At 44.3% G+C, this 26,549-nt stretch overlaps 1 protein-coding gene and 1 pseudogene across 5 annotated transcripts in view; both read left to right on the forward strand.

Annotated features, from left to right (window-relative positions):
* Nucleotides 1-26,549, forward strand: part of SPECC1 (sperm antigen with calponin homology and coiled-coil domains 1) — a 308,899-nt gene that overhangs the window by 270,174 nt on the left and 12,176 nt on the right. For all 5 annotated transcript variants that reach the window (XM_064378212.1, XM_064378211.1, XM_064378209.1 and 2 more), the window contains 2 exons: nt 17,260-17,376; nt 25,418-25,477. In XM_064378212.1, coding sequence (XP_064234282.1) covers nt 17,260-17,376; nt 25,418-25,477 — 177 coding nt within the window. The remainder of the gene's footprint in view (nt 1-17,259; nt 17,377-25,417; nt 25,478-26,549) is intronic.
* Nucleotides 12,412-12,510, forward strand: LOC135275834 (U6 spliceosomal RNA; annotated as a pseudogene).

Consider the following 26,549-nt stretch of genomic DNA (forward strand, 5'->3'; position numbering starts at 1 on the left):
AATCTGCTTAGCCAGTAGCAAGCAGCCTCTAAAATATCAGGCCACTTGGGGCTGTTAATTATTTTCTTTTTTGAGAGAAGTCTCTTGAAGACTACACACACAATTTGAAGAACCTAAAGACTTTGACTTATTTATTGCCATCAGAGTAGTCCTTTCCCTACTTCCTTGTGAAGATAGTCTCAATAGCAGATGCACGGTACTGTGGGCTTCCACTCTGTTGAGGCCTTTTCCACCCACTCTCTGCTTCTGTGCCATTCATTCCTGACACGGTGGTTTGTGAGGACATTTTCAGTGGCACAGGAGTTGTCCTACAATCTGAAACAACAGTGAATTTTGTCTAGAAAATAAAGATGCAGGGCCTTCCCATGCTGTGGGAGACACAGTCCTCTCCTGGTAGCCATATTTCTAGTTGGTTTTCTCTCATGAGCCAGTGTGCTATGAGGCACCCTCTCCCACTCTCAGTGGTGTGTGCACCCTCAGAGGTGTGTGCACTCTCAGAGGTATGAAACTTGGAGGAATAAAAATGGCTTTCTGAACAAAAATATCAAAGGGTATAGAGACCTGTCAGACTGTTCGCACAGCAGATGGGGAGAGACGCATTCTCCTACCTTTGTCTGCACAAACACCGAGGAAGCAGCCCCAGTAAGTCTAAGCTGGGCCCATCAGCCTATTCTTTGTGAAGTTTGGGAATAAAACTGAGAAAGATCACTTTAAAATATAAAGCCCAGATGCTGTTGTCAGCTATTTTTGCCTCTGCAGAAAAGAGTTAACCCAGCAGGCCTGGGATGGCTCTCTTTAGCAAGGCTGCTTATAAGGCTGGCCCTTGGCTGGCATCTGGAAACTGGGATTACAAGAGGGTTTTCATTGTTCCCAGAACTGATGAGAGAGGCTCACAGTGCCGAAACTGTTTGTGCAAACACATGGTATGTGCTGAACAGCTTTCCTATGAGGAGTCTGGAATGTAGTATGTGCTGGGCAAAAGGGGCCCATGTGACCAGCCCCTGATAAAAACGCTGGATGCTGAGTCCCTAGTGAGCTCCCTGGTTGGCAGCATTTCACACAAGTTGACATGGCTTGTTGCTGGGGGAATTAAACGTGTCTGCGACTGCTGGAGAGGACTCTCGGAAGCTTGTGCCTGGCTTCCTCAGGACCCTGTGCCTTTTCACTTTGGTGATATGGCTTTGTGTCCTTTCACTACAATAAATCTGTAAATAGCTACGGCCATGACTGCATGCTGCATCCTGTGGGTCTTCCCCATGATCATTGAACGTGGGCTTTTTATTGAGCCTTAAAAAGGAGTAAGGCACTGACACAGGCTACAGTATGAATGTTCCCTGAAGACGTGATGCAAAGTGAAAAAGCTGGGTGCAAAGGCTACCTCTCGTACGAGCCCCTTTATAAGAAATATCCAGAATAGGCAAATTCACAGAAACAGAAAGAAGATGAGTGGTTGCCAGAGGCTGAGGAGGGAGGGGAATAGGGAGTGGAGTGGCTGCTTAGTGGGTACAGGGTTTTCTGTTGAGTGATGAAAATGTTTTGGAACTAGGTAGTGGTGATGGTTGCACAACATTGGGAATGTACTAAAAGCCACTGAACCATACACTTTAAACTGATTTAAAATGGTGAATGTGATATATGAATTTTACCTTAATTTTTTATATAAAAAACAGTGCTATGGCCAGACACGATGACTCATGCCTGTAATCCCAACACTTTGAGAGGCCAAGGCAGGAGGACTGATGAGGCCAGGAGTTCAACACCAGCCTGGGCAACATAGCAAGGCCCTGTCATTACAAAAAAAAAAAAAAAAAAAAAAAAAAAAAAAAAGCCAGGTATGGTGGTGTACACCTGTGGTTTCAGCTATTCAGGAGACTGAAGACAGAGACTTACTTGAGCCCAGAAGTTCATGCCTCAGTGAGCTATGATCGCACCACTGCACTTCAGCCTGGGCAACAGAGAGAGACCCTGTCTCTAGGAAAAAAAAAAAGAAAAAGTATGCCATGATGATGAATATCACTTACCATGCATTTTTATGCTTGTGCTAAATAGTTGTGAAATAGTGCCAAATTTTTGTAAAATAAGTTCCTAGAAGTAGATTTGCTTTTGCAAAAGGGTATGTCACACTTCCAATTTTAATTTATATTCTCAAATTGCTCTCCTGTAAGGTTATTTAGTTTATACTTCTCTATGCAGTGTACAAGATTATACATTCCCAATACTGGATACATGTACTCTTTTGATCTTTTTCAGCCTAAGGGGAGAAAGTGGCATTTCTTTTCATTTTTCATTGCAGATGAAGGTGAAGCACTTTTTATCAATTCGTTATTTATATCTTTCTTCTAAGAATTACTAGTACAGTTGCTTTACTTGCTTTTCTATTTGTGTGTTCATCTTTTTTCCTCAAAATTTTTGACAGCTCTTTTTAGTTTTGTTTTGGTTTTTATTTTTATCAAAGCTCTGCATGCCCATAATCAGGTCTGCAGAGATCCTGACGAGCAAAGCAGTCAGCCTGGCCTGAGAGCTCTGCTTCCTGCTCCCCAAAGTCAAGCGTTTTCAAGTCGCCTTGTTGATATCTTGGCATTTACCTCCTATGTTTCTAAACAGCACGCTTATCAACTGCTATTTCTAGTTTTTTATTTTAGATGTTGTATTTTGATCTCCTACTGTGAAAGATGAGGATTTATTTCTTTTTCACCCCCCACGCTTCCTGTCTTTGCAGTCTCTCATTGTGGTTGTGCATATCTGGAGTTCGCATTAAGATGCTATGAATGTCATTCATAGATTAGCCATGTGGTAGTATACACTGTTGCTGCTTTTTCTTTTTTTTTTTTAATTGCATTTTAGGTTTTGGGGTACATGTGAAGAACATGCAGGATTGTTGCATAGGTACACACATGGCAGTGTGGTTTGCTGCCTTCCTCCCCATCACCTATACTTGTCCTACACTTAAAAGTCATCTTGTTTTTTTCTGTTTACTTAGTTTTCTATGTAAATGTCACTCATTCAACCCCAACTGTTTGTGAGATATCCCCACACATCACAGGGGTCAGGGATCGCAGCAGTGTCAGCCTGAGATCTCTCTGGTCTTTGTTTTACTCTGATGCTTGATGGTTTCCTAGGGTGTAAAATTTTAGGTCAGAAACTATTTTTCTTCATAATTTTGTGGGCGTTGCTGCATTGTCTTCTATTTGCCAGTGTTGCAGCAAGAACAAAATAATTATAATCCTTTGTGATTTTTTTTCTCCCCAAAAGCTCATAGGAGGTTCTGGTTGTCCCCAGGATTCTGAAATTTCAGGGTGATGTGCTTTGCTCTGTAGCTTAAGTTTTGTCTTTTCTATCATGCTAGACACTCACTGCACCATTTCAATATGGTAATTCGTGCCTTTATTTTCTAGAATTATTTTCTGGAATTATTTCACTGGTAATTTCTTCCACTGTATTTTCTTTTTCTGGAAGTCCCCCTGCCCTGACCCTCTAATTATCATATTATTTTTTTCTTCTATTTTCTTTCTCTTTGCATTACAGTTTTGTTTTCTGGGAGGCTTCCCTAACTTTAATCTTTCAAATTCTATTAAATGCTTAATTTCTGCATTTTTTTGTTTTTGCATTATTTCTTTTTTTAAATTGTGAAATACCCATAACATAAAATTTACCATCTTAACTATTTTTAAGTGTACAGTTCAGTATTGTTGAGTATATTCACATTATTGCATAACCAATCTCTAGAACGTTTTCATTTTGTAAAACTTAAATTCTATACCCATTAAACACTAACCTGATATTCACCTCTTCCCCCAGCCTCTGGCAGCAACCATTCTACTTTGTATCACTATGAATTTGACTACTTTAGGTATTTGTCCTTTTGTGTCTGGCTTATTTCACTTAGCATAATGTCCTTAAGTTTCATCCACGTTATAGCATGTGTCAAAATTTCCTTCCTTTTTAAGACTGAATAAAATTTCATTGATTATATTTGCTATCATATTTTTAACTTCTAGGATTTCTTTTTTGTTCCCTGAATTTTATATAGCATCCTGTTCTTGTTTCATAGATATAATGTTACATATGAATTTCACTGAGGATTGTAGGTTGATTTTATCGCGAAATCTCTCTTCGCAGATTGTTTTCTACAGTCCCTTTGTTCCATTGGTATCTTTAGGTCTCTATCTTTATGCTTGAGATTTGACTGCTCATGTTCAGGTGGACGCTCTGCAAAGCTGACCCCTGCCCTGGACAGTGTATGAGGTCTGCAACTATGGTCTTCATAGTAGAGAGCTGTTCCTGTGGCATGTCTATGACACACTTCTGATGTCAGTGTCTGTAGGTGGTCCCTCCTCTTGGGCACACCCATTCTCCAGAGAAAGCCCTTCCAGTATTCTGATGGAGGACATCAACCTGGCAACCAGGATTGTGGAACCTAATCAGAAAAGAGGCCTGGGGGCTAGGCACAGTGGGTCACGCCTGTTTCCCAGCACTTTGGGAGGCTGAGGTGGGTGGATTGCTTGAGGCCAGGAGTTCAAGACCAGGCTGGCCAACATGGTGAAACTCCGTCTCTACTAAAAGCACAAAAATTAGCCAGGCATGGTAGTGCATGCCTGTAGTCGCAACTACTCGGGAGACTGAGGCATGAAAATCTCTTGAACCTGGTAGGTGGAGGTTGTAGTGAACCAAGATCGTGCTACTGCACTCCAGCCTGGGTGACACAGCGAGAATGTCAAAAAAAAAAAAAAAGACATAGAAGAGACCTGGGAGTGGAGGGTGACGACTTCAGCCCTCACCATGTAAATTTACTTAATTCCCTTGTTTTCACTGCATCATTTGTGCCTCAACTGCTCACTGTCCTCTGGGTATGAACAGAAGCCAGAGTGTTTGGAGTGCTGGCTGCTCTGTAAACAGATCTCCAACCCAGTCTTCCTGTGTTTAACCACCTTCATTCCCCCACCTGAGGCACCTTTTGCCACCAATTTCCTGAGTCTTTGAAGGATTTTGCACCCTAAATCAGGTTGGGTCTTTGCCCTTCCCCACTGCTGGGTTGGAATTTAGTTTGCTTAGACCTGTTATGTTAGTTATCTCTTATCCATCGACTTTTCAGCTGCCAACATTTTTATTTTTTGTTTTCTATTCCCTTTTTTCTTCTCAGTTAATGTCTTTGGGGGGAAAAAAGAAATTCCTTTCTATGATTTTGTGGGGCTTCACGAGGGAATGAGATTATGAGTGCATGTGTTTCATTGCCGTCTGCCTGGAGGCCTCAGAGAGCGTTATTCCTTTCCCCTTAAGGATATTAATCATTACCTGTCACAGAGGTTCCAGATATCCGTTACATATATATTACATTATATACAAATACACACACCCCTTTGTTCCTTCTGGAGTGCATTTGTGTTTATTAGGTCGAGTTTTATTTTTCCCCTAGATGGATGACTGTTTATTTCAGCATCACTTATTTAACCATTTCTCTTGAACTGCCTGATAGGCCCAGGTATGAATGGGAACTGAGTGGTGTCTGGACTTGCTGTTCCCTTTTGCGGCTCTGAGTGTCTGGTCCTCCGCCATAAGTTGCCGCCAAGCAGAGAAATGAGAGTGTGACCTGAGTTCGGCACAGCGCCCTGGGCCCCAGCCAGGGCCCTGTGAGTGTCAGCCAGCGCTGTAGTGTGTGTTGTTGTGATGATTTTAATGCCCTGGAAATTTTCATTATTTGATTATATTATACTTGTTGGTTTTCTAGGTAAACTATCACAAATAATGACAGTTTTGTTTCTTCCTTTTTTTTTTTTGTTTTGAGACGGAGTCTTGCTCTGTCACCCGGGTTAGGAGTGCAATGGCGCGATCTGGGCTCACTGCAAACTCCACCTCCTGGGTTCAAGCGATTCCCCTGCCTCAGCTTGCCTAGTAGCTGGGACGACAGGTGCCCACTACCACGCCTGGCTAATTTTTTATATTTTTAGTAGAGATGGTGTTTCACCGTGTTAGCCGGGATGGTCTCGATCTCCTGACTTGTGATCTGCCTGCTTTGGCCTCCCAAAGTGCTAGGATTACAGGCATGTGCCACTGTGCCTAGCCTTGTTTCTTATTTCTAATATTTATACCTTTTGTGCTTTTTTTTATTTATTTCATTCATGAAAGTCCAGGCCACTGTTGAATAATGCTATTAATAGTGGATATTCTTGTTTTATTTTCTGTTAGTAATAACTCACCTATATAAGATTTAATAATATTAAATAATTTGATAATTTAATAATCACCTAAATAAGATTTAAATAATATTTTTGTAATGTTTTGTGATAAATACACTCTCAACTAAAGAAAGCTTCTGTCTGTTTTCAGCTTATTGAGGGATGTTTTAAATCCAGAAATAGATAAGAATTATATCAAATTCCTTTTTAGCATTTAATGAACTATCCATATGGTTTCGTCTCTTTTGACCCATTTTGTCTCTTTTGACCCCATAAGTAATTAATAACATAAATACATTTACTAGTAGGGAAACATTTGTACATATCTGGGGGCCAAATTCCAACTTGGTCATAGTATATTATTCCTAGAGGAAACCTCTACTTGATTATGGTTATTCTTTAATGTGAAACATATGACTTTTTAGACTCTGTTATTGATGAAGAGACATTTGGCTTGTTGTTGTTTGCTTTGATATAAATGAAGTTTTGTGTCAATAAGGCTTTTTTTTGTTGTTATGTTGTTCATGAGCTCTAAAACCCTGTATTATCTATATATAGTCAAAAATGCAAGAGGTATTTATTTTACCACCTTCTGTAGTAGGATTGGTGACAGATTTAATTCTTCTTTTTAATTGTACTTTAAGTCCTGGGGTACATGTGCAGATCTTGCAGGATTGTTGCACAGGGACACACATGCCATGGTGGTTTGCTGTCTCCATTTCCCCGTCACCTACATCAGGCATTTCTCCCAGTGTTATCCCTCCGCAACCTCCACGCCCCCTGCTGTCCCTTGCCTAGTCCCTTTCCCCCCAGCAGACCCCAGTTGTGCCATTCCCCTCCCTGTGTCCATGTGTTCTCATTGTTCAACACCCGTTTGTGAATGAGAACATGCAGTGTTTGGTTTTCTGTTGTGTCAGTTTGCTGAGAATGTTGGTTTCCAGATTCATCTATGTCCCTACAAAGGACACAAACTCATCGTTTTTTATGGCTGCATAGTATTCCATGGTGTATATGTGCCACATTTTCTTTGTCCAGTCTATCATTGATGGGCACTTGGGTTGATTCCAGGTCTTTGCTATTGTATACAGTGCCACAGTGAACATACGTGTGCATGTGTCTTTATAATAGAACAGTTTATAAGACAGAATTAATTCTTAGCCACATAGAATGTTTTTTACTCTAGGTGCAAAACTCTATCCAGTCTGACAGATGAAAACCTGTTATTGGGTAGAAGTTGGGAAATCTTTCATTTAAGCTTCAGACAATTTTTGTGAAAAATATAAAAGTGAAGACTTACATTTTCCTTGGAACTGATGCTCTTTTGTTTTGGTGAAAGTCCTCTGAAAGGACCTGTTAATTGCACAGAGGTAAGGCTAGGTCCCCGCCTGTTCTCAGGGCTCAAAGCCTGAGCGGCCCAAAGCCTATCATTAGTAAATTATAAATTTTTTTATGATGTATAAATCATTCTACTATAAGGACACATGCACACGAATGTTCATTGCAGCACTGTTCACAATAGCAAAGACCTGGAACCAACCCAAATGCCCATCGATGATAGACTGGACAGGGAAAATGTGGCACATATACACCATGGAATATTATGTAGCCATCAAAAACGATGAGTTTGTGTCCTTTGTAGGGACATGGATGAACCTGGAAACCATCATTCTCGGCAAACTGACACAAGAACAGAAAATCAAACACTGCATGTTCTCACTCATAGGTGGGTGTTGAATAATGAGAACACATGGACACAGGGAGGAGAGCATCACACACTGGGGTCTGTCGGAGGGAAATAGGGGAGGGACAGCAGGGGGTGGGGAGTTGGGGAGAGACAGCATGGGGAGAAATGCTAGATATAGGTGATGGGGAGGAAAGCAGCAAATCACACTGCCATGTGTGTACCTATGCAACAGTCTTGCATGTTCTTCACATGTACCCCAAAACATAAAATGCAATAAAAAAAGGTATTTATATCCTAGGAAAAGTTAATTTGCAATTAATAACTAGCATTTCTCTGGGTAAAATAATCAGCAAGTTTCTTTCTGTTTTTATTCTAATTTTTCTCCCAATAAATCTTGTATATAAATTCTAAATGTTAGTGTTCAGAGTAGACACCACGCTCCAGCCCCTTAAGACAATCAAGGTCCTTCCCTCTTCCCCACTCTCCCTCTCCCCTCCCCTCCCCTCCCTTCCTTCCTTCCCTCCCTCCCTCCCTTCCTTCCTTCCTTCCTTTCTTCCTTTTTTTTTTTTTTTTTTTGATAGTCTCACTCTAGCACCCAGGTTGGAGTAAAGTGATGTGATCATGGCTCACTGTAGCCCCAGCCTGCCCAGACTCAAAATATTCTCATGCCTCAGCTTCCCGGTAGCTGGGATTACAGGCGTGCACCAACATGCCCAGCTAATCTTTACATTTTTTGTAGAGACAGGGTCCCATCATGTTGCCCAGGCTAGTCTTGAAATCCTGGGCTCAAGCAACTCCTGACTCGGCCTCTCAGAGTGCTGGGATTACAGATGCGAGCCATTGCATATAACCTTCTTTTTTTTTTTTTTAGAGACCAGAGTCTAGCTCTGTTGCCCAGGCTGGAGTGCAGCGGTGTGATCTCGGCTCAGTGCACCCTCTGCCTTCCAGGTTCAAGCAATTCTCCTGCCTCAGCCTCCTGAGTAGCTGGGATTACAGGCACCTGCCATCACACCCAGCTAATTTTTATATTCTTAGTAGAGACAGGGTTTCACCATGTTGGCCAGGCTGGTCTTGAACTCCTGACCTCATGATCCGCACAATTTCAGTCCCCCAGAATCCTCTTCATGTTCCCCTGGTTATCAGCTTCCACTCAAGGATAACAATGATGGAATGAATATCAAGGAAAATACCTGAAGATATAGCCTGTAGAATGCCCGCTTGCTTGGCTGCTTTTCATTTTCTTCTCATCGTTCTTTTGACGAACCCCTAAGTCTCAGATGAGTGGTCCTTGGGAAAGGACCTTAGTGTATTAACATCCCTGGGGTGGTCTGTGTTTCTTCTTAGTTTTGGCTGCTTCTGTGAGCATTGAGGACTGTTGCCCAGCAGCTTACCCAGATTTCACCTCCTTCTACTCTAAGGACTGAGCCAGCTCTAATCATCCTGTGGCCAAAAATGAGGCTTTTCACCCCCATCCAGGGGTAGGTCCTGGAGTGAGTCCTCAGCTTGCTTCCTAGGGTGCCCAGGACTGACCCAGCCACCCTTGCCCAACAAACTGCAGTTTTTCTGCCTGGTGCCCAGTACATTGGCCCTGCCCACATCAGTACATTGCTGCCATGGCTTCCTTGACCTCTCTGGTCACTGCAGTGGGACTAGATCTTAACCCACCTACCTGGCACCCACAGAACCTGCCTAGCTCCTGGCTGCCTAGGGCTGGATTCTTTTCTAGTCCAGGAAATCACTCCGCCAGAGCCTGGTGAATGATGGCATGATCCCATCACTGCTGCCTGCCCCTTCCCTGCACCCCCCGAACCAGCCCCCATGCCTCAGGCTGCAGGAGCTCCTGGAGACTGTGCTAGCCCAGAGGAAGTCCTGGCTCCTGGAGGACTGACCTCCTTCCTCTCTATGAGGCCATTGACTGCCATCCTCAGCCTCCCCTAGCCTCACCTGGCTCTGCTGATGAGGGTGCAGCACACCACATAGCTCATAGCCTCTGTATGTCGTCCACAGGGGAACAGTAATTTAAGTGATGTGGCTTTTCCAGAATTAACTGAGAGCTCTGATAAAGCATAACTCAATTTGTCTCTTTTCTGCAATTCATCTTCCATCCACGTGGAAAGTGTGAACGATATCAGTTGTGCCATATCATGTCAACAGACCCCTTGCTCCTGAAAATATGCCTTAGAGCTCACAGGAGCACACCCTAGTGACTGGAAAGGAGGTCACTTTTGCTGTAAGGACAGCAGCAGAGCAGCCTCTGAGATGCTCCGCAGCTTGCTGCTTGGCCTCGCGTCCGAGATGTCCTAAGTGCACACAGCTTTTTTTGTTTATTTCTAAGAAACCTTAATTACTACAATTCTTTTTTAAAATCAACCTTTATTTTAAGTTCCAGGGTACATGTGCAGGATGTGCAGGTTTGTTACATAGATAAATGCGTGCCATGGTGGTTCGCTGCACAGATCAACCCATCACCTAGGTATTAAGCTCAGCATGCGTTAGCAATGCTTCCCCCGGCCCCCCAACAGGCCTCAGTGTGTCTTGTTTCCCTCTATGTCTCCATGTGTTCTCATCATTCACCTCCCACTTATAAGTGAGAACATACGGTGTTTGGTTTTCTGTTTCTGCACTAGTTTGCTGAAGATAACTGCTTCCAGCTCCATCCATGTCCTCGCAAAGGATATGATCTTGTTTTTTTATGGCTGCATAGTATTACATGGTTTATATGTACCGCGTTTTCTTTATTCAGTCTATCATTGATGGGCATTTGGGTTGGTTCCATGACTTTGCTATTGTGAATGGTGCTGTAGTGAACATATGCTTGCATGTATATTTATAATAAGAGGATTCTCCAGTAATAGGATTGTTGGGTCAAATGATTGCTGCTTCTGGATCTTTGAGGACTACAAGGAACTTAAACAAATTTACAAGAAAAAAAACAAACATCCCCATTAAAAAGTGTGGAGGCAGCAAACCACCTTGCCATGTGTGTACCTATGCAACAATCCTGCATGATCTGCACATGTACCCCAGAACCTAAAGTACGATAAAAAAAGTGGGCAAAGGACATGAGCAGACACTTCAAAAAAGAAGACATTTATATAGCCAATGAACATATGAAAAAAAGTTCAACATCACTGATCATTAGAGAAATGCAAAGCAAAACCATAACAAGATACCATTTCACACCAGCCAGAATGGCAATTATTAAAAAGTCTAGAAACAACAGATACTGGTGAGGTTGCAGAGAAAAATGAACATTTTTTTTTTTTTGAGATGGTGTATTAGTCCATTTTCACGCTGCTGATAAAGACATACCTGAGACTGAGAAGAAAAAGAGGTTTCATTGGACTTACAGTTCCACATGGCTGGGGAGGCCTCAGAATCATGGCAGGAGGCCAAAGGTACTTCTTACATGGTGGTGGCAGCAAGAAAAAAGAGGAAAGAAGCAAAGTGGGAACCCCTGATAAACCCAAGAGATCTCGTGAGACTTATTCACTATCATGAGAATAGCATGAGAAAGACTGGCCACCATGATTCAGTTACCTCCCACTGGGTCCCTTCCACAACACTTGGGAATTCTGGGAGATACAATTCAAATTGAGATCTGGGTGAGGACACAGCCAAACTGTACCGGATGGAGTCTTGCTCTGATGCCCAGGCTGGAGCAGGGGTGTGATCTCGGCTCACTGCCACCTCCACCTCCCAGGTTCAAGTGATTCTCCTGCCTCAGCCCCCTGAGTAGTTGGGACTAAAAGTACACACCACCAAGCCCAGCTAATTTTTTGTATTTTTAGTAGAGAAGAGATTTCACTATGTTGGCCAGGCTGGTCTCAAACTCCTGGCCTCAAGTGATGTGCCTGCCTAGGCCTCCCAAAAAGTGCTGGGTTTACATGCATGAGCGACCGTGCGTGGCCAAAAAAGGAACACTTTTACACTGTTGGTGGGAATGTAAATTAGTTCAACCATTGTGGATGACAGTGCACGCTGCTTTGAATCGTCCCCCAGCTGCACTGGACTGGGAGTTGCTGGCAATCCTGATGTTCAGCTAGAATTAGAGATGAGTTCAGATGGTGCCAAGGGGACTTGGTTGGGGTTGTTCCACTCCGAGATGAAAGGGAACATTTTTATTTGGGAGTATAACGTTCTTGGAACAAGATGTTGCAAACCATAGCTGGGTAGCTTCCACCTCTGCCAACGTTAGCTGAATTGAGGCAGGGAAACCCTGTTTGTGGGGAAGAAGAGTGTTTCCTGACCATGGGCTTGGGCTTGTCTACCTGACTAGATTTGGGCTTTTTATCATGATTCTTTTTTAAGGTAGCACACACTCCTTTTTCCTGTGTTGTTTCTGTGTGGTCTCACTGCTGCAATGCCAGGGTCTGCATTCACATATGCCTGAGCGCCTAGACCAGACACCAGTGCAGTCTGTCCTGAGGCACTGGGCTCTCAGTGCTCTTCTGTGCGTTTCAGTCATTTTGTTTGGTTTTTCAATCACGGCTTTGATCTTGCCAGACTTCAGTCTCAACCTGTGACCCATTCATTGTTACAGATCAAGAATTAGTGCTCACTTTGGCAGCATACATACCAAAATGGAAATGATACAGAGAAGACTGACAAGGCCCCTGCGCAAGGAAAACAAAAGAATAACTTTTTTTTTTTCGAGACAGTGTCTCACTCTGTCACCCAGGCTGGTGTGATCATGGCTCACTGCCACCTTGAATTCCTGGGCTCCAGTGATTCTCCCACCTCAGCTTCCCAAGTAGCTGCAACTACAGACACGTACCACCACACCTGCCTGATTTTTATTTTTATTTATGTTTATTTTTTTGAGATAGGGTCTGACTCTGTTACACTGGCTGGAGTGCAGTGGCATGATCTCTGCTCACTGCAACCTCTGCCTCCGAGTTCAAGCAATTCTCCCACCTCAGCCTCCCGAGTAGCTGGGATTACAGTCATACACCACCATGCCTGGCTAATTAATGAATTTTTTTTGGTAGAGATGAGGTTTCACCATATTGGCCAGACTGGTCTTAAACTCCTAACCTGAGGTGATCTGCCTGCCTTGGCCTCCCAAAGTGCTGGGCCACCACTCTTGGCCCAAAAAACTATTCTTGACAGTGTTCAATTAACTAGCATATGGGCGCCTTCTTGGTTGTAGGAGATGGCGGCATTGTCGAGCTTTCAGATCCATCTGACCCCCTCAAATGCTTCTGAAGATTTTGCAGATGAAGAAAAATGATGTTTTGTATCAGAAATGATAGAAGATATAAGTGTGTATAAAATGTTCTCATGTTTTGGGAAAAGAAAGATTTAGCAAGTGTTAAAGTGAATTTGGGAAGGGAGGGAGGAAGGGTGAGAGGGAGAACCTGGCTGGTTTGGATGCATGAATTCCTTGGGGTGGTAGCATTCACCAGTTCAGAGAGCAGTGCCCTCCACCCCAGAGCCTGTTCCTGGTGGGCCTGGCCTGGCCTCAGAAAACGAGGTTCTAGTTTCTTTAACTGACAAGAAGGAACCAAAGTTTCACCACTCACTCTTCTAGAATCTGCCCGCTCCCACCCTCAGCCTCTCCTTTCACTCTTGTCCAAGATGGGAATTGACCAAGCCACAGGGCCTCTTTCAGCAGGATCTGCTTTCAGCGCTGCCAGCAGTGCTGACATCCATGCTGCAGCTGTCCTGCCTGGTGCCCTCTCCTCTCCTATCCTCACCCTTCCCTGATGGCAGTGTCTACAGCAAACTGGCATCTCCTTCAGAGGCAAATGGAGCTGGCATTCTGGCCCTGACTCTGGCACTAGAAATACTTCTTTTTGCTCTGGCTTTCTCATCTGTAAAATGGGTATAATACTAGTCACTGTGCATGGCTGTAAATGAGAAAATACACAGTGACAGGCCCATCACAGGCACTCAGCAAATGCCACTGCCCTTCCCAGCCCACCATTTTTGGAGCTTTGTATTTAAGGGACTCCTATTTTTTTCTTTTTTTTTTTTTTGAGACAGGGTTTTACTCAGTCACGCAAGCGGGAGTGCAGTGGCATGATCTCAGCTCACTGCAAGAATCTTCCTGCTTTAGCCTCCTAAGTAACTGGGACCACAGGCATTCGCTACGACACCCAGCTAATTTTTGTATTTTTAGTAGAGATGGAATTTTGCCACGTTGGCTAGTCTGGTCTCGAACTCCTGAGCTCAAGTGATCCACCTGCCTTGGCCACCCAAAGTGCTAGGGTTCACCTTGAGCCACTGCACCCAGCCAAGGGACTCATACTTAAAGGACTTTGGTCTCGATCATTGAACATTTGGTTTTCTATTTGAAATGTGGCCTTTCTGTTGGAAACCATCTTGTATCTGTCAGCATTGCTCTTGGGAAAGAGCACTTGCAGGCAGGACAAATGTTTGTCCTGTGTACACAGATGCCTTGAGGTCAACATAATATAAACATCAACACGGGTTTGGATATAAAGCCTGGCTTTCCTTCCTCCAGGTCAGCACTGCAAGAGATGGGTTTGGAGATAGGGTCTTGGGCAGCCTGTGCAAGGCAGAGGAAGGAAGGGGGCGCCTGGTACTGGCAGGGGCCACAGTGCTCTCTGCCCTTCCCAAGGCTGGCTTGGCCCTCCTTGTTTTCATCTTCCCAGGGTTTGACGTCTATAACATCTGGTTTGAATGCTTTCAGTGAACTGGATGGGGCACCACCCCCACCACTGTTTTTTTCCCAATGCTTTTTTTTTTTTTTTTTTTTTTTGGAAACAAAATCTCTCTCTGTCGCGCAAGCTGGAGTGCAGTGGCTCAATCCCAGCTGACTGCAACCTCCACCTCCCAGGTGCAAGCAATTCTCCTACCTCAGCCTCCTGAGTAGCTGGGATTACAGGCACCCACCACCACACCAAGCTAATTTTGTATTTTTAGTAGAGATGGGGTTTCGCTATGTTGGCCAGGCTGGTCTCAAACTCCTGACCTCAGGTGATCCACCCACTTCAGCCTCCCTAACGTACAAACCTCTTCAAAAAGTGTAAAATCAAAGCACTCCCCATTTCTTCAGGAGTGTCCAGGTCTCATCAGGTAGCTTTTGAACTCAAAGAGATTGAAGCCAAAAATTCACATGATCAGCTTCCTGATGGCCCCAGCACTTACAAGATGGGGCCCTCCCAACAAGGGCATCCTCAGGCTTTTTTTATGTAACACTGATGCTTAGAAGCTTCTGAAAGTTGGTTGTGCTTGAGTCATGAAAGCCAAGATGAAGAGATATTGTTATGGTTGTGTGTTGCTTTCAGCCAGATCCTCCTTGCTAGGCAAATGTAACTGCAAAGGAGACTCAGGAACAGACTGTTTTCCTGAAAGCCGGTGCTTTTGGGGGACATTCCGGGGTCTACCAGGGTCATCCTGGACACAGAAGTTTGCTAGGAAGACAAGGACAGATTCCTTGTATCTGTCATTCAGGTAAACCCTACATGTGACATGTGAAAACCTTCACTTCTGACCTCAGTTTCTTTACCCATAAAATTAGATATTTGACAAACCTTATTGCTAAGGGTCAGTCTAGCTTGAAATAACCCTCAAAAAATCTATAGACAAAAAGCTAAATGAGATTATAGGCTTTTTTTTTCCCTAAGATGATCTGCTTCCAGAACCCTAAGGAAACTTCACAGAAAACATGGTACCATATTTTAGTACACATCTCCTAAGTATATTCTCCAGAACCTCTTTACAAACACTTCGAGGAGAGTTCCATAAACCTCCTTCTCTTACTCCATCTTAATGTCATGCCTTGTTCATCTTCACCCTTCCTCTCCTTTTCAGGCACGAATTGATTCTGATAGAAACTCCCTAAATGGTCTTCCCAGAGCAGTCAGAGAGTTAACTTATTGTAGGGTTGCATTTGGCCATCTGGGCAGAGAGAAGGAACAGTGGTCAGTGTCCACCCTGTGGGAGGGAGCCGGCACCCACCACAGCTTTCCAACATTGCTGGCTTCACATTTCCCAGGACAGGGCATGAGGAGGAAGAGCTCCTCAGTGACTGTGGGGAGACTGCAGGAAGGAACCCTAAACTTGCCCAATTCTTCTTGTCCCCAAACCTAACACAGACCTAAAACTCAGCCAAGTCTGAGTTGTGTCCCGCTTCTGCAATCCCTTGCAAGGTCCCTGCTTAAACAACCTGAGCTCCCAGCTTTAGCAGGCTTGGGATCCTGATGCTTCATTTGGGACAGACTTTGTGGATCCAGGGAGGAAAACCTTGTTGGGGTGAGCAGGTGGGTGACAGGACTGAGGATCTAAGAGGTGGGGATGCAACAGAGCCTAAGGGCCTAGGGGACCTTCACGGGAGTCTTCAGAGCCACCATCTCCATGGGCAGGAACTTAAGAGTTGGATTTTTTTTAATCTATGTTTTTTTGAAATAAGAGTCTTGCTCTGTCACCCGGGCTGGAGTGCAGTGGTACAATCTTGGCCTACTGCAACCTCCACCTCCCGGGTGCAAGTCATTCTTCTGCCTCAGCCTCCCAAGTAGCTGAGATTACAGGTGCCCACCACCACGCCTTTCTAATTTTTGTATTTTTGTATTTTTAGTAGAGACGGGGTTTCACCATGTTGGCTAAGCTGGTCTCGAACTCCTGACCTCAGGTGATCCACTTGCCTCAGCCTTCCAAAGTGTTGGGAATACAGGCGTGAGCCACCACACCTGGCTAGAGTTGGATTTTAGTTTCCTTATCACTGTGTACCAAGTGGCTGCTGGGGGCTGCACCCATCCTGAAGGAGAAGCTCCTTTCTCCCCATGCAGCCTTATGCTCCCTGCTTGTTTGGTGTGCTGACAGGGGATGCTGAGGAGGAAGGGTTTTCTTTTCCCCCTGAGAAGCCTCCTAAATTGTGGGGAGAAGACTGTGGTAGGAAGAACAATCCAGAGACAGCCTTCTAGGTCTTTCAGACCTTCTCATCTTGGTCTGCTTATTGTGAATTGGGGTTATACAGAGATGGTGATGGTGGTAGTGATGGTAGTGATGATGGTGGTGGGGATGACGGTAATGGTTATGAAGGTAGTGATGATGGTGGTGATAATGATGATGGGTGATTCTTTCTTGACCAAGTAAGTCTGGGAAATGCTGGCATGTACAAAGCTAATCAGGTGGGTTAATTTGAGAATAAGATATCTTTGAGCCTTTAATGACTCCTGAGGGATGGACAGAAATCTTCTACTGTTTTGAGCACTGAAAGCTTTTTCTCAGTGTTATTCTATGAATAGCTTTGGGCAACACCAGGCCATTCCTGGTACCAAAATGAAATGTACTCTGAGCAAATTTGGAAGTTTATTCTTACGTTGCCTTACTGAAAAATCCAAAGGTAGATTCCCATCTTATCAGAATCCCCTCATCTGTGATACTGCACAGCTTGCAATAATATTTGATTAATACTGCTTTTCTCTACTGCAGAACATTGACATCACCAATTTCAGCAGCAGCTGGAGCGATGGCCTGGCCTTCTGTGCTCTGCTCCACACCTACCTGCCTGCCCACATCCCCTACCAGGAGCTGAACAGTCAGGAGAAAGTAAGTCATGGCCCTGTCACCTTGGTTACCTTCTAGGAAATGCAGGGGGATTCCTAATTGATAAACCCCAGTGTCAGGGGGTGCTTACAGGCCTGAAGTAGAAGTTGGGATATTGATATCAGGTACAGATAACTCCTGAATGTGTGACTGCACTGTGGAATCCCATCCTCAGCAAATACTTCTCAGCTTCCCTTCTCAGGAATCTTACCTTCATGGTTTCAAGACCTTGGCCAGCATTTTTCAAAGCCTATTCCAAAGAACCAGCAAGCACCAACAAAAAGAATATCCTGCTCAAATAAGTCTGGGACACTGTATATTGCGTCACATTTTTAGAGAGCATGGTGCCTGTTAACTCATTAAAGACTTCCAGGAGTCCTACATTAAGAAATCTATGTGACCGTTTAACCCAACGTAGATCAGATCCACATAACCTCTTTACTTACATTTGTTTATTTTACTACAATCACCATAACAAGGGTTAGCAAATTTTCCCTGTTAAGGGCCACGTGATAGGCTCAGTGGGTCAGTTGGTCTCAGTCACAACTATTCAACTCTGCCATCCGGCTAAAGATGCCATTGATTGCTTTGTAAATGAATGGGCATGGCTGTGTCCCAACAAAAGTTTATTTACAAAAACAGGCTATGAGCCAGATTTGGCCCATGGGCACCAGTTTGCCAACCCCTGGCCTAGAACCTCCTACAAAATGTCCCACAGAGCATACTATGGAAAATGCTGTGCTGGGTCCTGCTCTCGGTCACTCAAGAATCTCTTGTCAAGCATCGGGCACCACAGTAAGACAACAGTCAACAATAGAGACGCTCTGCGCCCTCATGAGCTAGGCAGACAGTAAGCAAGCGGGTAGACTTATAATAAATAAAATTATAAATGAGCAAGGATGAGTCATCAAAGAGTCCAGAGAGAAACTCAGCAATGTGAGAGTGAGTGACGGGGGATCGCATTCAGACCATAAAAACTACAGCAGTGATGTCAAAACTGGCATCCGGGCTGGGCACAATGGCTCACACCTATAATTTCAGCACTTTGGAAGGCTGACGTAAGTGGATCACCTGAGGTCAGGAGGTCGAGACCAGCCTAGCCAACATGGTGAAACCCTGTCTCTACTAAAAATACAAAAATTATCTGGGCGTGGTGGTACACACCTGTAATCCCAGCTACTTGGGAGGCTGAGGCAGGAAAATTGCTTTAACTCGGGAGGCGGAGGTTGCAGTGTGCCAAGATCATGGCACTGCACTTCAGCCTGGGCAAGAGAGCAAGACTCTATCTCAAAAACAAAAAAGAAAAAAAGAAAAGATACTGGCATTGGAAGGTGGAGGAGGCAGCAGTGCAGAGCCAGGGTGACAGAGCAGTTGCAGTAAGGGAACGTGTTGGTGTTATCCAGGCTATGGAGGAAGGCTGATTGACTGGATGTGGTTAGGGGGTCCAGAGAGGCTGTGATGATCCAGGGAAGTCAGGGGGAAGAACCCCACAGCTGGGCTGACCCGAGGTGGCAGAGCCCACAGAGCTTCCCCACAGCTCTGGTTTGGCCTCACTCACTAACCACGAGGGTGGTAGCAATGCAGATGGAAAGACATAGAAAGATTCAAAATATGTCTTAGATAGAATCAACTGGACTTTGTGACAGGTTGGTTGTAGGAGAGGAAGGAGTCAAAGATGACGCCCTGGTGTCTAGTTAGACAGGGCCATTTTCTGAGATGGGGAGGGTATAGATGTTTAAAAGCTCTGTTTTGATTATCCCACGTCAGTATTCAAATAAAGTCCAGAGAATGGTTATGGAAATGACAATAACTGAGCAAAGTAATTTAGTTTTTTAAAGTGTTAAAATTCTCCAGAGAAGCAGAACCGAGAGAGAGAGAAAAAGAGAGAGACAGTGTGTATGTGTGTATGTGTGTGTGTGTAGATTATAGAAGTTAGCAAGTCCAAAATCTGTAGGGTAAGAAGCCAGCAGGCTGGAGACTTAGGGAAGAGCTGATGCTTCAGTCCCAATGTGAAGGCCATTTGCTGGCAGAATTCCCCCTTCTTGGGTAAGGTTAACCTTTTCTATTAAGGCCTTCAACTGATTGGATGAGCCCACCCACACTAAGTGGGGTCTTTTGCTTTGCTCAGAGTCTACTACTTCAAATATTAAACTTGAGCCCTGCATAGGGGCTCATATTTGCAATCCCAGCATTTTGGGAGGCCGAGAGAGGAGGATCGCTTGAGCCCAGTAGTTTAAGATCAGCCTGGGCAACATAGGGAGACCCCCATTTCTACAAAAAAAATTTTTTTTTATTAGTTGGCTTGGTTGCACACATCTGAGGTCCCAACTACTTGGGAGGCTGAGGCGGGAGAATCAGTTGACGCTGTAGCAAGCTGTGATTACACCACTGCTCTCCAGGCTGGTTGACAGAGACCCTGTCTTAAAAAAAAAAACAAATTCACAGAACCATCTAGAATAATATTTGGCCAAATATCTGGGTACTATGCCTATCCAAGTTGACACATACAATTAACCATCACAGAATGTATTAAAATCTTTAAATTACTTTTCTGTGATTCTTTGTTTGTGAAGCAGGCTGGACAGGATTATTAAACATTCTAGGGGAAAGGTTGTGTTTAAATCACGTGAAGTCAGAGGTGCTGTGAAATAAGCAGGTGGTGATGGCAGGCAGGTGACTGCATAGCAGATCCGAAGCTGGGATGGGAGAACAGAGCTGGAAACACATATCTGGGGTCATCCATGAAGAGATCCATGCCATCTAATGCAGGTTCCTGAGATGATGGGAACGTTCTGTATCTGCACTGCCCACGGGGCAACCACCAACCACATCTGCTCTTGAGCCCTTGAAATGTGGCAAGTGTGCCTGAAGACTGTATCTGCTGACTAGCTCAATTGAATTACATTAAAATAAATTTTAATTTAAATAGCCACATCATGTGTGGCTGCCATGTTGGACACTGTGGGCACAAATGGAATTTAAAGCCATCAGAGTGGAGGAGAACATCCAGCCCCTTGGTCTTAGGGAAGCTTAGAGAGGGAGGACCAAGGAACACATCTGGGAACCCCAGTGTTTGTCGTGGAGGTAGAAGAGGAGGACACAGCAAAGGGGACTGGAAAGGAGCAGCCAGAGAGGTGGCCTGAGTTGGGGCCGCGGGCTGCGGCGGCCTCACGGGTCACAGGTGTGATCTATGCATTCATTGATGTCTTAGTCTCTGCTTTTCTGATATGACATTGTGAGATAACTGAGGAAATAGTGGGCATAAAAGCACTGAAAATAGTCAGAAGGCCTTCCTAACACTGTGCTGGGTGGAGCCCACACAGGCACACACCCACGTCCTCCTGACAGTGCCTGTGTGTCGCTCCCTGCAGTCATCCAGATAGATTGGCTTTTTTGTCCTTGAATCAGCACGGTTCTGTTGGAAAATTATGGACCTAAAGATGTTTGCTCTCAGGTTCCGAATTGCGAGCCATGCCTCCTGGGCTGGAGCCCCTGTGTCTGGCTAGTCCGCGGTTCTGAGCGCAGAGGCTTCACCACCTGCCCAGGCCTCCCGCAGCCATGGCAGCACGCAGTGGGTCAGGCTGAGACCATGGCATAGGCCCCTGTTCCCTACCTGCAGGGTTGAATTTCTTCCCCAGACCGATCACCCAACCACCAGGGAGCATGTGGAAGACTGTGGGTCTGTGATGAGAGTCTCAATCAGCCCTGGATGTCTGGCATTTTTCATTTTAGGGTCTATTTGACTTCACAGTAATCTTGAGTTGGGTTGTGTCCCAGAGCCTAGGATTCTGTTTGCTGATTACAGCCTGTTTGCCTCTCCCTGAAGGAACCCAGCCGCCTGCTTCCTAAATGCTCCATCCTGGCCACACTGCAGAGGAGCCACAGTGGCTGCAGTGACATTTCACCACTTCTTGGTGTATGGCTTCCCCTGGGGGATGCTGGCATTCTTTTTGGTGAGAGGTCATATCTATCACAGTTACAGGTGTAAGTTTTCAAAATAACATGTCAAAACAGGCAAACCCATACAGTATAAAACTGAGCACATGGGAGAAATCTTACTAGAGCAGAGGAGCGAAAGAGCAGGGAAATTTTCCTGAAAGAATCGTGTTAGAAGCTGGGTTTCATAGGGAGCATGTGGATGTGAATGTAGCACACACCCTGTGTCATCAGGATGAGAGGAACATCTGTCCACCCCAGCCTGCAGCCATGTTCTTCTGTGTGCTCGGTGCCAGGGCTTTTTTTTTTTTTTTAATTTACACATACATCACAAAGAGCACCAAGAGAAGTCTTTCTCTAATGTTTGTAAAGCTCTATTAAAAACAAAATCTAAAAAGTATATGATAGAGTTGTTGATAGCCCAGGAAGTATAGAAATTATGAGCTGTCCCCACCTGGATGGAAGCAATTAAACTACGTCTGTTTGACATTGGTGTTAAGTAGGGAATTTCTGATAAAAACTAACAAGCGTATCTTCTATGATAGTAAAGAGTTATATGATCACAGAGTGTGATTTCCAGTCCATGGGAGGTTTTGTCATTTTGTTGTTGTTGTTTTGAGACAAGAGTCTCATTCTGTCACCCAGGCTGGAATGCAGTGGTGCCATCTCAGCTCACTGCAACCTCTGCCTCCCAGGTTCAAGTGATTCTCCTGCCTCAGCCTCCTGAGTAGCTGGAACTACAAGCACGCACCACCACGCCTGGCTAATTTTTGTATTTTTAGTAGAGATGGGGTTTCATAATATTGGTCAGGCTGGTCTCGAACTCCTGACCTCAGGTGATCCACCCACTTTGGCTTTCCAATAGTTCTGGGATTACAGGTGTGAACCACTGTGCCTGGCCATTTTTGTTTTGTTTTATTGTTTTCAATAATAAGGGCATTCACCTGCCAGCCTATGCAACTCTCTTAGTCCAGACGGACTCAGGTGTTGGAATGGAGTGTGCTTGTGCCAGTGTCTGAAATGAAGCCTGACCCTGAGAAGGGGAGCTCTAGGATTGGGATCCTTTCTCCCATCAGTTTTGAGTGTAAGGCCCAACTAGCACAAGCCCTTGAGCCCTGCTGGTGACAGAGTTTTCCCACTGGTTGGGCACTAAGGCTGTCCTGGAACTGGAAGGTCCCAAGTCTGCACCATCCTCCCCCTACCACGGCAGACTGAAGCAGTGACCGCGTCACCCTGCCCAGCTCCTGTGGGCCGAGCTGCAACTGAAGCTTACAGCCTGTGGGGGATGTGAGTCCCTTCAGAGCTGCTGCTTCTCTGTGGCTTCTGCCTCCCAGCTGGCCTCTGCACAGTGATCAAATGAAAGAGGTTAGGATAATAACAGTTGGCCACAGATGTTCTGCTGCTGCAAAAATGAATAAAAGTCACTGTTGTGAATAAAAAAACACACCTCCTCTCTATATTCCATGTCACCCTGTATACTATTTCAGGGTATTTTGAGATAGTTTTCAGCAAGGGATCCTCCCACCTCAGGCTCTGGAGTAGCTGGGATTACAGATGCGTGTCACATCTGGCTCCACTTGTGTTTTCACAACAGATATTGGGACACAGAAGAAATGAGGAAATGGAAAAGGGTATAAAATGAAGTATGAAATCTAAAATATATAATTACATATAATATCTAGACACCATTAAGAAATTTGGCCAGATGCTTTGGCTCATGTCTGTAATCCCAGCAGTTTGAAAGGCATACACAGGCGAATCACCTGAGATCAGGAGTTCGAGACCAGGTTGGCCAATACGGTGAAACCCCACCTCTACTAAAAATACAAAACTTAGCCAGGCGTGGTGGTGGGTGTCTATAGTCCCAGCTACTAGGGAGACTGAGGCAAGAGAACTGCTTAAACACAGGAGGTGGAGGTTACAGCGAATCGAGGTCATGCCACTGCAGTCCTTCCTGGGACAACAGAGTGAGACTCCATCTCAAAAAAAAAATAAGAAATTCTACTGAGAACATGATGGCCAGGCACCGTAGCTCACACCTGTCCCAGGACTTTAGGAGGCTGATGGCAGGCAGATCACTTGAGCCCAGGAGTTCAACACCAGCCTGGTCAACATAGTGAAACCCCTTCTCTACTAAAAATACAAAAATATATATATGTATATATATTAGCTGGGTGTGGTGGTGTGTGTCTGTAATCTCAGTTACTGAGGTGACTGAGGAACAAGAATCACTTAAACCTGAGAGGCAGAGGCTGCAGTGAGCTGAGATCGAGCCACTGCACTCCAGCCTGGGTGACAGAGCAAGACTCTGTCTCAAAAAAAAAGAGGGAATTTTTCATACACGATTGCATCTAGAAAATGTATCTCCCCATATTCCTTCTTAAGAAGGAAACCTAGGCAATTTTATGGGAGTAAAATCCAAAAATCAATGAGGTTCTGGAGGGCTTGGGGGTGAAGGCTTTCATAGAATGATGGGATGATTAAGAGCTTGAGGCTGTGATAAAGGAGAAGATGAGAAGCTGTGTGAGGAAGCCACAGTTCAATGTGTCTATGAGGCAGTCTCTCTGTGTCAGAATTGAATGGTGAGGCCACGAGGAGAATGTTAGGACTTATAAGCAACAGTCAGAGTGGGCAAGAGGCCAGATGAGAAGGGAGGCTGAGGCAAGAGAACTGCTTGAACCCAGGAGGTGGAGGTTACAGTGAGTGAGATGAGAAGGAGGCATGAAGTCCTCCTCCCAGTAAGGAAAACCCCAAACAAGCAGAAATTGTAGGAGAGAACCAAACTTTTGAAGAAAGGTAGGGTCCAAATCCAGAGCACTCTGAAATGTAGGGTGATTTTGGACAATCGGTAGAGTAACAGAGGAAGTCCTTTGAATGAAGCCTTGAGTGGCGCAGGTCACAATGGTGGAACTGTAGAGGACCCGTGCCCAGAGCTGCCTTCTGTGATGCTGCTTGTGGTTTTCACCTGCCAGAATCATTCTGGTCAGAGACCACAGAGGACTTAAATGTGCTTCCAGAGAAGGAAGCAAATGTTTTCAGCTGTGGCAGTTTACAGCTTGACCAGGTGGAGGGAAGACAGGGGAATTTATTCCTGACATACAACGTGGAGTCAGGAAGTGGTATCCACATCACATCAATAGGACAAAAAAATAGAAGTTCGAGAATATTATTTAAAGTCACAAACATAGCTAATATTAATAGGGCACTAAAATTAGCTATGTGACTACAGTGCAAGGAGGAGGCAGATGCATGATGCCTGAATCCTGGGGGAACTGGAGGGATTTGTCCTGGAGGAAGTCCGTTGAAAATGCCTTCATTTTAGAAATCAAGTAGTAGTTGTGTAAGCATTTACAGAGATATGGAAATAATTCACAACTAAGCAGAAATTAAAAGGTAGTTCTCCGAAGGAACAGGTTTTCATTCTATTTAAATACAATCTATATATACTGTAATATATGCATATGTTACTTTGATAATTTTTTGATGCAGTATCATGATCAAGCAACTTTGTTATACAACAGAATATGTATGCCATAAATCTTATTTATTTATTTATTGGAGGTGGAGTCTCTGTTGCTCAGGCTGGAGCGCAATAGCGCAATCTCGGCTCACTGCAACCTCTGCCTCCCGAGTTCAAGTGATTCTCCTGCCTCAGCCTCTCGAATAGCTGGGATTACAGGCACCCACCATGACGCCTGGCTGTTTTTTGTATTTTTAGTAGAGACAGGCCTTCACCATGTTGGCCAGTCTAGTCTTGAACTTCTGACCTCAGGTGACCACCCGCCTCGGCCTCCCAAAGTGGTGGGATTACAGGCGTGAACCACCACAGCCAGCTCCATAAATCTTGCAAAGTATAAATTACCTAAATCTTGACAGAGGTAAACAGAAATTTATCTCTGACAGGTGTCAGTCAGTGATGTTGGTTTTGGTGCAGTTGCAACCTCTTTATTTTTTTTTCTTAATCTGAGACTATTTTTTACACTTGACTTATTATTCTTTGTTTTATAATAGTGCATAATTTATATGGGAATATCAGTTGATGTTCTTTCCTGGCAAAAGCTGTATATTTTAAATTAATGATTCCAATCTGTTTGTCTTTTTAACCTAGAAGAGGAATCTATTGTTGGCATTTGAAGCAGCTGAAAGTGTAGGCATCAAACCCAGCCTGGTAAGTATCCTATTTTGTATGCTTGTGATACTTTATTTTAATTGTATGAGAAATAGCTTAATGGCAGCTAATAAACAATTTCTTATTGAACATTGACATCTGTTTGCTGAAAGTCTGTTGCTCTCAATACCTAATATAGAATTATCCAGTTGATCTAATCACATATGATTTAGAAATTTTCAACTCTAAGAGATTTTCAATCACATACGATTTCATATGGACAAATTTCGGTTCTGGAAACACACAATAATAATTCAGTGGACTGAATTATTATTAGAGCCCTCTTGTTCAGATCACCTAGAAATCTGAATAAAATGCTATTTAAAAAAATATCAACATATAGCTGACCTCTCAAGGAAGAATGGGAAATACCCAGATGCCAGAAATGTAAAATGAAACAGAAACCAGGCATAGGCTGAGCCTGCAAAAGCCGGCCGGGGTGGGCAGGGGGCAGGGGGCCAGGCAAGCACCAAGACCCCTGCCTGTATAAAGCCAAGGCTTACAACATGCTGCTCTTCTTAGTGAAAGCAGAAATCTCTAACACTCCACCAGCCAGTCCAGGGAGGTGATAAGGAAGCTGGTCTCCACGTGTGTGTGTGTGTGTGTGCGCGCGCGCACAGAGAGAGGAAGAAGAGAGAGAGAGAAAAGAGAAAAAGTCTCTTGCAAGGAAAGGAAAAGGGCCAGATGAGATTTAGAGTCCAAATTTATAGTATCTGTGCTGCATGAAGCCCTTAGTTTATACTCTTGGATGCAGGAAGCCCCTGGGCTGATACTACAGTGGCTGCTAAAAAATGACAAAACACTTGAGAAAATGATCTACTTGAGCTAGTCAGCAGATACAGCAAACAAAAGAATAATCTACCAGAACTTGAGATGATAAATAAGAGACAACAAAAAGACTACTTAAACATATTAAAGAGATAAAAGGAGCAATATAAACCACAAAGAAAGAATGATTCAATTTAAAAAAGATTTTTGAAAAGAACCAAATAACACTTCTAGAAATGAAAATTTAGAATTAAGACCACAATATGTGTTGCCAAACTCAATAGATAGAGCAGAAGAGAGAACT

The sequence above is a fragment of the Aotus nancymaae genome, unplaced genomic scaffold (genome assembly GCF_030222135.1).
Source record: "Aotus nancymaae isolate 86718 unplaced genomic scaffold, 86718_ANA_hifiasm-v0.15.2.pri h1tg000018l, whole genome shotgun sequence".
NCBI lineage: Eukaryota > Metazoa > Chordata > Mammalia > Primates > Aotidae > Aotus > Aotus nancymaae.